Below are 15,919 nucleotides of genomic sequence, written 5' to 3' on the forward strand. Positions count from 1 at the left end.
AGTGCATTTTACAGATATGGCATATATTTTTATAATCAATTTCATAGTTTCTGCTTCAGTATCATAATCAGAGTTAGAGTATGAATTATCAATCCAATTCTCAATTATCTCTGATAGTAAGTATGCACAGTACCCCAATGATGGCCACTTTTTCCAACTTTGTGCTAACAACCTCTTTAGCACCATTGGTATAAGTGAGATTTTTTTTTCTTTTTAAGTAGAATATTTTTAAAGTTTATCAAAGAATTTTGTCTGGGTTTTCTATTTGGTTACCCTGGTAGGCTCTCTCCTTCCTTCCTTCTTCCCTCCCTCCCTCCCTTCCCTTAATTGCATTACTTATCACTGGAAGTCTAATAACTTCCTTGGAAGTCAGCTGGGAAAGGTAACTGAACACAACAGTATCAACTCTGCTCTTACCAGGTAGGACTCTACCCACCATTTCATATAAAGAATGGGTTTGCAATCTGACACCCTAGAGTAGAGGCAACAGGATCAAAATTGCAGATTTTTATTTTATTTTTTTAAATATTTATTTATTCAGAGAGAGCGAGAGAGAGGCAGAGACACAGGCAGAGGGAGAAGCAGGCTCCATGCAGGAAGCCCGAAGTGGGACTTGATCCTAGGTCTCCAGGATCACACCCCGGGCTGCAGGTGGCGCTAAACTGCTGCGCCACCGGGGCTGCCCAAAATTGCAGATTTTTGAACTTGAAGGGATTTCATCAACCATTTAGTCCAAATTCCACCTTAAGGATGAGAAACTGAGACCCAGAGAGAGGTAATGACCTTCCAAAGAACATATAACCAGTCAGTGGGAAAACTGGGCTAGAACTCAGCTCTCTTGATAGTCAGTCTGGGGTCTGAAGATAACTGCTGTGGACACTGTCATAATTATACCTAAAAATGAAATGGTGACTTGGGACAAAATCATTTCTCTTTCAGAATTATTACTGTTCCAGCAAGGGAGAACATTTGCTCCTGAGGAAGAGTTCCCAATCTCTTTAATAATTGAACATTTAAATGTTAAAAATGATTTAGAGTACATAGGACACTAAAATGATAGAAACAGGTTCAAAAGAGAATGCATTTTATCTGAATACCAAATACATCCTGTTAATATGCAGAGGGTGCTAAGAATAGTTTTTTTTTAAAGGGAAAACTCACATTGGCAGCAATAAAATTAAAATGGAGGAACTATAATTTCTAATATAACACAAAGGACAAGCAGATACATCAGCATTTTGTAAAGTTCACTTCCGGCATTCCATTATCTGAGGACTTAAAGCTTAATGTAAACTTCAGACACAAGTATTTGGAATCGACAAAAACAAAACAAAACAAAACAAAACACCTCCACATATATAAAACAAGACACAGTAAATGAAAGAGTGTATAATGATTTATTAAATATCTTTAATGAAACCATTATCTGACAAGTAGAAAACGGTTGAGTTTTTGGTTAAAAAAAAAATCCCTCAAACTAGCGTTTATTTTGGAGTGTTTCTGTTGTTTCTAATGTAAAATGAGACACTTCACATTCCAAGTTGAAGATTATCTTTTAAATACAAAGTGTATGCTCTGCCCGTTACAGTAGAATCATATGAATTTAGTCTTCAGTTCCTTCGGATTTTCAAAGCAGCAGTAAGACAAGTCTCAGAATCATCATGAGGCTGGATTAAAATAAAAGAAAGGCAAAGTAGCGGGTCATGCTTACCTGGTATAAGACAGAGGTTCACATATTCACCTAACCTGTACTGTTATTAAACTTTGGCTTCCAAGGTTCTTTCTTGTTTCTCCTTGGAGCAGGGGTGATCACATGATCCCTGTATTGGAACTTCAGACATGGCTGAATTAACCACTTAAAAATGTTGATTGACTGAATGAGCAAAATCAGAACTCATGATTCTGCAAATCTGGGATGAACCTTTTTAAGAGAAAGTTTTAGAAAGGAACACAAGTCGTTGATGTGCTAGTAAAGGCAAGTGGCTTGAAAAAAAAGCAATGAGCAATTCTAGGGTGTTCTTATTACAGTCTCAGCTACTTTCCACTGACTAGGGTCTTCGGGACCCATACTTCCGATCCTTTCTATCATCAAGTATCATTTCTAGAACACAGCCATAACTGGAAAGTAGTTCCCTGTAACCGCATCCCTCCCTGACACCTCCCTCCACCACCAAGTCTTAAACATGATGCATAGCCACAGAAGAAAGTTCTACAGAAAAGTAAAAAGGAGGGGCAGCTGAGTGGCTCAGTTGGTTAAGTGTCTGCCTTCAGCTCAGGTCATGATCCCAGGACCTTGGGATCAAGCCCCATGTAGGGCTCCCTGCTCAGCAGAGCCTACTTCTCCCTCTCTCTCTGCAGTTCCCCTTGCTTGTGCTTTCTCTCTGTGTCAAATAAATAACTAAATATTTTTTTAAAAGAGAAAGAAAAGGAAAAAGGAAAAACTTACTCACTGCATTACCACCCAGTGATAAACACTATTAGCAGTTGGAAGCATTGCCTTCCTAGTATTTCCTGATTAGAACATTAAGATATTATAATGCTACTAAATAGTTTTTGAAAATGTGACATGTAATTCCTGCTCGATATTTCATTAAGTTGACAAAACACTTATTGAAACATTTCCTTATTGGTGAGTTTTTAAGTTGTTTCTAATTTTTCAGTTCACGTGTGTTCCATTAGAAATAAAGTCGCAATAATCATAGGAAACAAACTGAAGGTCGCTGAAGGGAAGACGGGTGGGGGAGGGGGTCAGTGGTAACTGGGTGATGGGCATTAAGGAGGGCACGTGATGTAATGAGCACTGGCTGTTATATAACATTGATGAATCACTGACTTCTCCCTCTTTTTTTTTAATTTTTATTTATTTATGATAGTCACAGAGAGAGAGAGAGAGAGAGGCAGAGACACAGGCAGAGGGAGAAGCAGGCTCCATGTCCCGGGAGCCCGACGTGGGATTCGATCCCGGGTCTCCAGGATCAGGCCCTGGGCCAAAGGCAGGCGCTAAACCGCTGCGCCACCCAGGGATCCCTGACTTCTCCCTCTTAAACTAATAATACATTATATGTTAATTCGCTGAATTAAAAAAAAAAAAAGATTGAGGATAACCCAGGCTCCCAATTCTCTGTTCCTGGTGGGAGAGTATAGCACTATGGACTAGAGCAGGCTTTCTAATATGGACCCTGCGTTGATTCCTTTAGTATTTTTAAAAATATTTTATTTATTTATTCATGAGAGAGAGAGATAGCGTGGCAGAGACACAGGCAGAGGGAGAAGCAGGCTCCATGCAGGGAGCCCAATGTGGAACTCGATCCCAGGTCTCCAGGATCACGTCCTGGGTCAAAGGTGGCACCAAACTGTTGAACCACCCAGGATGCCCGATTCCTTTAGTTTTATTTATTTTTTTATTCCTTTAGTTTTAATATGAATTGCATTACAACTCTCTCCTGCCTGCTGAGTCTGAGTCCAGAATCTCTCTGAATTTCACATGGGCCAACTTCTGTTTCCTTTTATTGGGCAACAGTGAACCACAGTCTGCTCAGACTTTGATCTTGTTTCTGTTTCATCTTCAATTCATTAATAAATTAATAAATCTGTAGGGTTTTAGCATCTTCAAAAAAAAGTTGTAATAAACATCAGTCTTTGTATACATTTCATTGTTTCTTTTTATTTCAAAAAGTAAAAATGTATAACAAAGTAAACATATTTAAGACTTAACATAGAAAGGCTTCTTCCAGGAAGAATGAAAAATGTTACCTATAAATTTGTACATGGTAATATGCTTAATCTCATGGATAGAATCACTGGGATCAAATTAAGAGAAATTGGAGGCTCTGTATTTATTTATTTTTTAAGATTTTATTTATTTATTTGAGAGAGAGCGAGGGCACCTAGGAACAGGGGCAAGGGGCAGAGAAAGAGGGAGAAGCAGACTCCCTGCTGAGCAGAGAGCCCAACTTGGGCCTCCATCCCAGGATCTGAAGATCACGACCTGAGCCAAAGGCAGACGTTCAACCGACTGAGCCACCCACGGTGCCTATTTTTTAAAAAAATACGGTCTTCCCTTGAAAACTCAGAAGATGTGTAGCCTACTATCAGTCTAACACTCTAAGAAAGACTGACTTTAGATTTAAATGAACACATTTACTGTTTCAGATGAGTAAATCTTAAGGAAATATGAGGCTGAATTTAGTTTTTTGGAAAAAGGTAAGCGGGTGCATGTGATCAGATACTATAGCAACACTGCATGTACTCCAAAAAGGGCTCATGGAAACATCAATACCATGACTGATTGCAGGTATGACATTTTAAAGTCTTACAGTCATGCTTATTGTAAAAAAAAAAAAAAAAAATTACTTTGACCTTTCAAGTTAAAACTGACTCTTGCCAAAAAGTCAGCACTGCAAAATGATGGCAGAAGAAAGTACAGATCAAAATAGTTTTTCTTACCTTAAACCTGCAACCAGCCCAGCTGGCATGATTTTCTTAGATCTCTTATACCTCACACCCATTATGGTGGCCAGGAAGAAAGCTGTAACTAAAAATCAAATCAATGCATGAACCAGAGTTTCAAACACATTATCAATGCTTGCTTGTGAAAAAAAAAAAGACATTGTTTCAGCTTTTTAATATAATGACTATTATGTATAAGTATCAAGTTGCTATCTTCTTAAAAAGATAAAGTGCTCTTAAAAGACTTTATAAACTAGCTTACTGAAAATTTTTCTGAGTTAACAAGCACATTATAATCCATTCCTGAAATATCTTCAAAAGAAAAAGCCTTTGTCTAACTTAAATTTCTATTTGTAGAAACTCCTGGAAGGCTAGGACTGTGTCTAATTCAACTTTTCTCAGGAACAGTAGGCAGTACGTCTGGATCCACGGAGATATCCAATAAATGCTCATTTAACTGAAAGTAAATAATCAGTATCTTTTTTTTTTTAAGATTTTATTTATTCATGAGAGACACAGAGAGAGACAGAGACAGAGGCAGAGGGAGAAGCAGGCTCCCTGTGAGGAGCCCCATGTGGGACTCAATACCAGGACCCCAGGATCACACCCTGAGCCAAAGGCAGATACTCAACCGCTGAGCTACCCAGGTGCCACCAAATATCTTTTTTTTTTTTTTTTTTTAAAGTAAGACCTGATGAATAAAAAAATACTAGGAAAAAAGGCTGTTTTTTAATTTGCAGCACTGCATTTTGAGAAATTAATGCCTGGAGACTAAATAAGAGTATTAATAACATTAAATTCAGAAGCACATACCAGCCTTTTAGGAGCTGAACCAATATGAAGAATGAGGCTGTTTTACGTAAGAGCTTAGGGTGCTGATGTCACAATTTCAGAAAAGCTTTCAACGAAAAATCACTTGCCGATAGAACAAAATGACAATAAACATGTGTAAACTACTTAAATACATGTGAAATAAAAAACCCAAAATATCCACCTCTTGCTGATATGTTTCTTCTTTTGACACACTTTTACTCTTAAAAACTATCCCCAGTTCTATTTCAAACACGTCATGAAAAAAAAATACAACACTGTCTCCTTCTCTCCCTCAAAGGCCAAACTGATACAATTTGTCTTCATTTGCATATCTTTCCATACATACGCAGGCCACTTTGATTAATAGTCAAATTCAATAAAGAGAATTTCCAAACCTTCGCCAGATTTCAAGCTAAAAAGAGCCAAGCAGCCTGGGCCTTTAAACACATACAGGTTTCCATTTTTACTGGGGACATTCCCCTACCACGCCAAACAAGGGAAGAAGCTAAAAAAAAAAGGTCAGCCTTGGTTTTCTAGATTAAGTTAAGGCAAAAAGAGGATCTAAAAGCTGCTTGTGAATTAAATAAAATAATGTGAGGCTGTCTCTTGTTAGGTATTTTAATAGCAACACAAAAACTATGCTTATATGAGCTTAGGGGAAAATCTAGGCATAATTCCTTAACTTTTCTAATTATATTTTTATTTTTTTAAAGATTTATTTATTCATGAGAGACAGAGAGGGGGGTGCAGAGACAGGCAGAGGGAGAAGCAGGCTCCATGCAGGGAGCCTGATGCAGAACTTGATCCCAGGTCCCCAGGATCATGCCCTGGGCTTAAGGCGGTGCTAAACCACTGAGCCACCCAGGCTGCCCTACTTTTCTAATTTTATTTTATTTTTCTAGTAATATGTTTCATAGAAATGTTCTTCTGTGTTTGAAGGCCTGGGAGCAATATCCTTGTTTTTGAGTGGGCCTGTCTAGAAAGGAACAAAAATTGTGTTCAGTCTCAACGCTGGCATATCCACTTGCCATGTGACTGCATGTTTTCTAGTATACCTAGGATAGGGTATCAAAAAAGCCACTCCAAAGGTTCAATGCTTCATAACTGGAGAAAATGTCTTACTTACATAGTGACAGTTTGACATCTCGCTTGTCATTGGAGACACGGTAAGCTCCATAGCCAGCCAAAAATCCAACAAAAAGACCAGCGATCAAAGATGGAAGACCACCTGGAAAGAAAAATAAAAGGGGGGGGGTGGGCTCAGAAAGAGGATCTCCAAATGAAAGGAATTCCTTCCAATCCTTCCAGTATGATACATGCACCTTCAAATGTTTATCTACTCGAGTACTGTAGACAAAGTCCACAGGCTACTTAGACAAAGCTGAATTATGTGTCAGCCGTTTCTAAGTTATGACTGGTCTCTGCTGAACTCGAAATGCAAGGCAGAGGAACCACGAATACATAGCAATGCAGGTGTTAGATACAGCTTGAGTGAATAAGAAAGCCTGCCTGGTGGTAGTGGTTTTGACTTTGATTGCATGATCTTGGACAATCAGTTGACTTCTTTACACCCCTCTTTTTCTTTTTTTTTTCCTCTTCTTGCCTCTGTCTTTTTACTCTGAGGCTGTGATAATAAAAATAGGATGCACTGATATTTAAGCTCATAGAGGTAGAAAGATAAGTCCTGTGCCAACCAAGTGATGGTTTTGTCCTGAATAATTAACAAAGCTTCCAGCCTCAAGATGTCAGGACTCAGGGATGAATGGTGACTATACTGAGCAATGGGAAGAGCCAGGGCACTGATCCAGCCCGCCAGTCGGCCACCCAGTGCACACCCAGCTCCCAGGGCACTGTGCCCAGCAGCAAGTACTTCCTGTGCATTGGCAGTGGGCTACATGCCAGGGACACTGTGAACAAGACACACGCACAGTTGGTGCTTCATGCAGTTCATTCTATTCGGGATCTACCCAGAGGGATTGGAATCCCTCTGGGTAGGGTCAACCATCTCTATTTTTTAAATATCTACAGGAAATTTGGATTGTAGTCAGGGTTAAAAACCATTGCAGCAACATGTGTGCATGTGTAGTTGCACGCACAAGCACAGACAGACACACATACACACACAAACACACAGCAGCAGCAGCATCTGGATGAGAAGCCACAAGCACTGGGTTCTAGTCTTAATTCTTCCATTTGTTGCATTTGGCTAAGGCACTTAGTTTCTCTGAGTTTTGTCAGTTGCAAAACAGAGTTAATAATACCATCCATGTCAAATATATAAAGGCTTAGAATGTTACAGTTGGATAATATTAAGTTCCTCATTGTTGGGTGCCTGGATGGCTCAGTGGTTGAGCGTCTGCCTTTGGCTCAGGTTATGATCGTGGGGCCCTGGGATAGAGCCCTGCGTCAGGCTCCCTTCTCAGCGGGGAGCCTGCTTCTCCCTCTCCCTCTGCTGCTCCTCCTGCTTGTACTCTCTCTCCCTTGCTTGCTCTCTCTCTCAAATAAATAAATAAAAGTCTTTTAAAAAAATTCCTCATTGTTTCTCCCCCTCCCACAAGTTTTTCTGCAAACACAGCAACATCATCTTTTTTTTAAAAAATATTTTATGTATTTATTCATGAGAGACAGAGAGAGAGGTAGAGACATAGGCAGAGGGAGAAGGAGAGGGAGAAGCAGGTTCCCCGCAAGGAGGCTGACGTGGGACCCGATCCCGGACCCCGTAATCATGGCCCCAGCTGAAGCCAGATGCTCGATTGAGCCATCCAGGTTTACTCAGCAACATCATCTTTTAAAAGCATATACCCGGACAGGTCATTCTTCTAATTAAAAATCTTTGGTGCTTCCCACGGCACTTAGGGAAAAACCTACGCCCCACTCTATTATTGGAGGCTTGGCCTTCTTTCAGTTCCCTGAATATGTCAAACTCTTTATTCCTCATGGCGTCTAGACACGCTGTTCTTTGCCTGCACTGCTCTTCCCTGCACTGCTCACCTGGCCAACTGCAGCTCCCCTCCAGATGTCTCCGTAGCTCTTCAGAGAGTCTTCTCTTCTCTGAACAAGGGCCCCCATCATAACCTCCCACGATTCTCTATCATATATTTGTACACTTGTCCATGTATTTAAAGGTCAGCCCCCTGCCTTCCTTGTGAGTACCATCTCTTTTTGCTCACTGATGTTTTCCAGGGCCTGACATGGTGCTGGGTACTTGGCAACACTAGATAAATGTTGACAAAATGCATGCCTGGGCATTCCCTGTTCTGGGTCATGTTTAAGTACAAGATGTCAGATTAGAAAATAAGTAAGGGGATTTAAGCATTTTCTGGAATGCATGACTAGGTCACCTTAATTAATATGTCTTCTCACTTACAGATCTCTGACTCTCTTCTGTACACCCTGACAGTTTCTGCCCTGCTACAATCCTCCCCACCTTATGTATATGGAGGGAGGGGCAGCATCTGCACCCGAGCCTTGGTGAGATGAGACAGCCAAACAGTGGGGATGGGCAGGCACGCCAGCAGCCCACATGACTGAGAAATGGGAAGGCTTCCTGGGAGAATGCATCCTGCATGAGGAAGGAGATGGAACTGTGGGCTCCACCTCGTAAGAAAGACTTGGTTGGTGGAGGGGTGAGGGATCCTGCAAAAAAACTCACTTGTCTATGGTGGGGCTACAAAAAAAGAAGCTCCAAGCTCTGTCCCACACCCCCTTCCTCCAAGTGCCAACCTGGTGGGGGCAGTCTCAAGAAGTTTTCAAAGTGCACGTGGGGGCCTCCCTCCCTCAGAGCAGGACACTTGCCTGACAAGCTCTCCTGCTTCCCTCCTCTCTGGAGGGGCTGCTGTGCCCTGCCCTTGAACTGGCGTAGAAAGATATTAGGCTAGATTCAGCCCTGGTGCAGGAGAAGGCCATCTTTGGCTTTGGGCACTGGCTACTTAGCTCAGAAAAAGCCTCAAAATCATAGTGTCTTCTTGGCTATGCACTTTTCTGGGGACTTGTATGGGAGAGGGAGGGGGGAGGAATGAACTCAGAACTCAGTGCTCAGCATCCTGCCCTACCACTGTGCTCCCAGCAAGAAAAGCAATCTATCAGTCTCTCACCTTGACCCAACCCATGGCTGGCAGCCAGTCTAGTATAGGATTCAGATATACTTGTTTTCTTACCAAACACCATTCTGAGGTCCCATCTTTAACCTACCCAACATTGTTCTCAGTAACTGTCCTGTGGAAGGGTCTCCTGGCCGAACTATATGGGATTCATGTCTAGGGAAGCTTTAAGTAAAAACAGAAAGGGCTAATTCACTTTCTACAAAAGTACTAGGACACTGGGGCCACAGGCAGCTTAGAATATAATATGGAATACAAAACTAGAAAAAGGTACTTTGCCCCACTGGCCCAGAGACTCTCCCACTGGCAGAACAGCAGCAGCAGAAACAAGAATATTAATGCTTCTTCTGGGCCAGGCACGCTGTTAAATGTGTTACATGCATTCTCTTATTTAATCCTGAGTAATATGCAAATGAGGAATTGAGACCCAGAAGTTAAAACAACTCACATGAGTATCTGAGCTAGTAAGTGGTAGTGTCACGAGCAGAATTTAGCCATGCTTGATTCTGTGGCCTGTGCTCTTAACCTACATTATAGGAGAGTGGGCTTCTTTGAGAACACCTGCCCCCAGAGGCTTCCATGATCACTTAGCTGGGGGCTCTTGTTAGGAATCCAAGGAACCATATTGTGCATTTGAACAACAGGCACCTGGAATCAGAGACCTTACAGCGAATGAGATTTCATTTGTTCCTACAGAGATTTGTGTTAGAATAGTAAAGTAATCCTTGCCTCTCCTCTCCTACGCCACTTCCAGCTACCCCAACACACACACACACACACACACACACACACACACACACACACACACTTCCTTCTTCTCACGCCCCTAAAATGCAAGCTAAAATGTCCAGATGTGCTTTTCTGTTCTGTAACAGAAATATTTAGACACCTCTGACGATGAACAAGTGTTTCAATAACAATCCTATCAGAATTTTCATCTGAGTCTTCTTTAAAATCGATTATAAAACATCAGCTTTTGAGTAGTGGTTTATAGGTCTTTGATGCCATCATATTTTTCCAACAAATACACATCCATGATGTTACACACATTGAGACAGAAAATAAGAACAAACAAAAGTCTAAGTGAATTATAGGTTCTTAGGAATCTTAGAAAATAATCTACTTTAACCCGCCACCCCTCAGGCCCTACAGACACCTGTGCTTCTGGCCTTGGACTTCTTAGTAATCTCTAAGGGATAACTCTAATAACTAGATAGATTTGGTTTTTCTTTCTTTTTTTAAAGATTTTATTTATTTATTCATGAGAGACACACACAGAGAGAGAGGCGCAGACACAGGCAGAGGGCTGTAGGCACAGTAGCTTCTCAAGGAAAAATAGGGTTTTTCTACAAAAAAAACTTACGTGAGGTTGACTGGGGAGAGGACAACTAGAATGGAAACAGTACCAGGGCACTCAGCTTCCCTAACCAGGTTCAACGTTGACACACATTTCCCACGGTGGAAATAACAGAATATTAGAGTTAAGAGGCTCCATGCAGGGAGCCCGACATGGGAATTGATCCCAGGTCTCCAGGATCACACCCCAGACCGAAAGTGGCGCTAAACCACTGAGCCACCAGGGCTGCCCAGATTTGTTTTTTCCACTCAAATTGAAGCCCACCACTTCACAAAAAGAACACTCTTTGAAATATAACTTCATTTTAAAAATTTCATAAAAATATAAGAAACATCAACATGAGATACCATGACTAAAAATGCTTCTACCTTAAAACAAAATAAAATATAAAACTTGACCTTTCATTTTTTTTCCATGAAAGCTTATCAACTGGGTGTTTTTTTTTTTTTTTTTTCACTTTTGGATACAGATGAAGAAGACAACTTCAGATAGGACATCTAAGTATTTAACCAATTTTCCTTTGCAAAATGCCGTATCAACATAATTCAGGTTTTGATACCAAGAGTATATAAACAAATAAAAATCCTCATTTGATAATAAGTGAGTAGCTGAGGAGGTTAAACCAATTAATTATGCAGTTGATGATGACGAGTGAAGAAAGACCCAGATATCTGGGTTAGAATGCTCTGTCCCTCCTTCCCTCTACAACTCACTTCCATGCATAACATGCTGGTCCTCAGCCACCTCTAGGACATCTTTAGCTTCTTGTCTTATTTATAAACCCTCAGATAATCTTAGCACAACCACCAATCCCCAATGAAGTCCCTCTGATGAAAAATATGGTTAAGGCTTACCTCTCCGCTTATATCCCAAAATGCTTCCAAATGTCACAAGGGCCGCATAACCAAAGCCAATCAGGTCCATTGGCAAGGTTGCAATTCTAAAGCTGGGGGAAGGGACAGGTTTTACAAAATAAAAAGAACTGGGGGAGCATATGTAATATAAAAATGATACGCATTCCATAGAATTATAGAGGTTAATTTTTCTTTTCTAGTTTACTAAAAGAAAAAAAAAGTACAGAGACATTCATGCTTAATCAATAGTAAATCACTGAAGAATATAATGAAGCCCTGGCATAAAATTAAGTAAGGGATAAGAACAATCTATGGTGCCTCATAGCAGCAGTTGAAACATATATCTAGGGGTGAGAAGTTCCATTAAAATCCTACCAAGGAATCTATAAGATGTAGGACAAAGTGTGCTGGCTACAGGCTGGAGACATGGTCACTAGCTGGCTGGTGGGCCTTGGATCACGCCCCATCCCAACATCAACTCCCCCCAAACGAGGGGAGTAGATGAGATGGACCCTATAAGTCCCTTGTGGCGTTTTAATTTCTGATTCCCAGGGGTGCTTTTGCATCTTAATTCTTTACATCTACACCTCCTCCCTGAGGAAAATATCCTCATATAAGAGGAATAGCATATGAGGTTTTTTTGTAGTTCTACAGTGTTCTCACTGCTCCTCTTTTAGGTTGACCTAAAAGAGTGTTTTATCCTCTAAACAAACTGGTACCAAACTGACCCAGAAGAACAGAGAAAGGAGTTTTGAGCAGAGAGGAAGCTAGAAGTTACTGTGAGGAAGGGCCTGGGGGGAGGAAATCCTGAAGCCCAGGAGATGATGGCCGTGATCAGAAGGTACCGGTGAAGAATTCTCAACATCCACGGGAAGAATTAAAAGAGGAAAGCTCAGTCATGTCCACCCCGTGGATAATAATGGGGATGAGGATGTCTGGGAGCAATTACCATGTGCTAGGTACCCTTCTAAAGCCTTACATCGACTCATTTAATTATTACCACAACCTTCTGAGATAAGCACTATTGTTAGTACCCCCATTTTGCAGATGAAGAGACTGAGGCACAGAAAGGGTGAGCAATACTCCCGAGGCCACGCAACAGAACCAAGGTTTCAGACTGAGAGAAGTCTCATTCCTAACCACTAGGAATAATACCTTTAATAATGGAGTTAGCTGTCTGAAGAAAAGTGAGTACGTAAAAAAAACAAAAAACAAAAAATGAATGTTCTTCAGATCTGTAAAGCTCTGGGTTGGTTGCTTCTGTTGGTTTCACAGCTTAAAGTTGTGACCACACTGCACTGCCATCCATCTGGTGACTTTCCATCTTCAGCCCTGTCAGCTTCTTATGGTCTGTCCTACTTACTGTCTTTCCCAAAGAGTTAATTGAATTTCACAGTGTATGCTTGGCTCCAAACCAGATGCCACTACTTACTAGTTATGTAACACTGGGCATGTTCCTTAATCTCTGTGCAACTCAGTCTGCCAAAAAATGCAGGTAATAAAATTATCCACCTCTCAGAGTTGTGATAATTAAATGAGGTAATACTATAAGGTGCCTGCACATACTGAGCACTCAACCAATACTAGCTCCTTTAATAGTGATTATTCTTTCACCATCGCACCCATTTTTCAACTTGACATGGGAGAGGCCATAACTATATCAGCCCACTTAGGAAACAATGGGGATAGAGTGAATTTATGGTTCAGGTATTCAATGAATCAAACCATAATCTTACAACTTCTACTCAACTCCATTAAACACCTGTTTACTGAGTGCTTTCAGTAGGAAGCAAAGAAAAGCCCTCAGATTTGGCTCTGGCCTTCTGGGACACACAGTAGGGCACAGCAGAGAAGGCAGATGTGTGGATGAGCCCTAAGAGGAGACTCATGAGCACCATAATAAGAAGTGGTGCCTAGTGAGACTTGGGAGCCTAAGGAAGGATTCCTAGAGCAAATGGGGTCCTGGCTGGGACCTGAGGGAGAGGAGGAGTAAGCCAAGTGAAGACAGTGACAAGGAAGGATGTGTTCCAGGCAACAGGGAGAACATGTGCAAAAAACTAGTGGCATAAGAAAGCATGGCATGTTTTCAAAATAGAAGTGTAAGGGGGCTGTGATAAGATGGGGTTGGTTAAACAACAATAACAACAACAGGGCCAGGACACTTGTAAGTCCTGTAAGGGAGGCTGAGTTCTGTCTCAAGGATGGTAGGGAGGAATGAAGGGAGTCTCATAGCCAGATTTAATTCCAGCAAGTACTTCCTTGCGATGGGAACCAGTGAAGCAGGAAGATAAGCTAAGCCAGAGACGATGGGGCAGCCTGGCCTGGAGCAATGGCTCAGAGAGAGGTTCAGAGAGCAGAATCAAGAGCCTGGGTGTGGTAAGTGCGGGGGAGGGATGAGTCAGAGATGACTCACCTCTAAGTCTCTGGCTTGGACCACTAGGAAGGAGAGGTAGGAGGCTGAGGGGCCTTGATGCTACTCTCTGAGACAGGGAACACTGGACCAGCAGTAAGCATGTGGTGGCAGCAGGAGGGAGGTCACCAGGAGGGGTGGGACCTATCTAAGACATAGTCTAAGGCACCTGACACACAGTGAGGAAAACACCTTTACACACAGATCTGAAGCTTAAGGAGAGATCACTCATCATCAGGTAGTAATCTGGGGACCTAGTTTTCTCCTTAAGCCAACCACCTGATGTAAAAGGATGATTCTTTTCCCTCCTCTGACCCTCAGTCTTCTGACTCTCTCTTGGGGCCCCACTCCCTTATACCTGGTGTAGTTACTTAGGTTGAGCTCCCCCACTCTCATTTCCCCTCCCAGCCAAACTCCTCCAGGTTAAGCTCAAGTTCAGTTCATCTCTGCCCTTCTTACATCACCGAGCTCACTGCCATGCAGAAGGCAGGTGTGTGCAGAACACTTGCTGAATGAACGAGCGAGTGAAAAGGAACAACGTCTGGCTGAAGGAAGACATTCTGTAACTGACCAACCCTCAATATGGGTCTATTACCAGGAAACAGCCTGTTCCCTTAATCTCCTTACTGAACTGAGTATTCTAAGGAGAAAATAAATCTATTCCCAACCCTTGCAAGAAGTTTCTGAACTCACAGGGAAACTGCAGACAAAAAGCAATCACCCCTCTTGCTCCATTTCCACAAAGGACCTTATGACCTGTCCAGAACCACATATGAAAGTGATGCAAGGGGGAGCCGATGTGCGCCTTGCATCACATGCTTTTTCATTGGCAAAGGCTACCTCAGCACTTGGTAAGGCCAGAAAGCATCTTGGGTGCAATGCAGCAAAATGATTTACTGCATCACATAGAAACCCAGGTGACAGGGCCCTGCGTTGCCCCTAACCCTCCCAAAATTGGGGAGCCCACAGAGATTTTCCGTAAGCTACTATATAAAAAGCTACCTACCTCTGTACTCCTTGGGGTCTCGAAAGACCATTTTCCAGTGAAGTCTGGGCGGTACTAGGAAGGTTAAAACTGCCATGTTCCGAGAACCCCATCCCTTCCCCACCTCTCCCCAGCTCCAGGAAGGTAGGAAGGAGACCGGGTGGGAGATTCAGGGCCCCGGAAGGAAGAAGCTCAGGGAATTCTCAGGAGCTGGAAAGAAGCAATCCCTGGGAGAAGCAGCCCCCAGCCCCCGAAAGATCCTCCTAAGGGCCTCAGCATCTTTGCTTAAATCTGTGCCTTTACAAGACCATCCAGGAGAGGAAGTTCTCGACTGCGCACAGCTGACTTGCAGCGCTCCCCGCTCCCCGCGGCTCAAAATGCAAAAATGAGGAGCCGGCCTGCGGCCAACCTTGTACCTGAGGTTGGGCAGCGTCCCCGCGGCCAGCGCCTCCGCTCCTGCGCGTCGCCTCCCCGCGCGGTGCAGGGGCGGCCGGTCCCGGGCGGGGCCTTCCCGGCGGCGCGCATGCGCCCTGCCGCGCCCTCGCCGCCACCCGGGGCTGGGTGTGAGCTGCGCAGGCTCGCAGGGCGGAGCAAGGCCGCCGGCTGCAGGCCCCTGCTCGGTGCGCGGGGCCCTGGGCGCTGGCCGCGAGCCCGGCCGAGTTCTGCTGCCTGCAGCGGCCGGGGCGGGACCGAGGGGCCTCCGCCGAGTGCACTCCGCTGGGTGCAGCAGGGGGCCCGGAAGGCACATGGTTTTTTTCACCCTGAGAATCAATCATTCATCCCTCAAGGGACTGTTGGGGGACCTCGCCAGCAACCGGGATCTCCTAGATTCTCGCCAGCAGACTGCCGCCCTTTTCAGTGGGGGCGGGGGGGGCGGGGAGCTAAGGTCCAGACAGGTATAGTGGTCGAGGTGTCCCCGGTCTCAGCTCCTAAGCAGGGTGCAAAGGTTAG

The 15,919-nt window shown here is 43.2% G+C and overlaps 1 protein-coding gene across 2 annotated transcripts; it reads right to left on the reverse strand.

The window, feature by feature from the left end:
- Nucleotides 1-1,378: 1,378 nt before the first annotated feature.
- On the reverse strand, nt 1,379-15,533 carry TMEM14A (transmembrane protein 14A). 2 transcript variants are annotated; one of them, XM_041760566.1, is made up of 5 exons: nt 15,385-15,533; nt 11,574-11,665; nt 6,389-6,490; nt 4,447-4,534; nt 1,379-1,667 (listed from the first exon to the last, which is right to left on the reverse strand). In XM_041760566.1, the coding sequence occupies exons 2-5, from the start codon at nt 11,641-11,643 to the stop codon at nt 1,628-1,630; spliced, it is 300 nt and encodes a 99-aa protein (XP_041616500.1). In that variant the 5' UTR covers nt 11,644-11,665; nt 15,385-15,533; the 3' UTR covers nt 1,379-1,627. The 2 variants fall into 2 exon arrangements, with proteins under 2 accessions (XP_041616500.1, XP_041616421.1); XM_041760487.1 differs by lacking the exon at nt 15,385-15,533 and adding an exon at nt 14,990-15,369.
- Between the last annotated feature and the right edge of the window lie 386 nt (nt 15,534-15,919).

This window comes from Vulpes lagopus, chromosome 1, assembly GCF_018345385.1.
Source record: "Vulpes lagopus strain Blue_001 chromosome 1, ASM1834538v1, whole genome shotgun sequence".
Taxonomy (NCBI): domain Eukaryota; kingdom Metazoa; phylum Chordata; class Mammalia; order Carnivora; family Canidae; genus Vulpes; species Vulpes lagopus.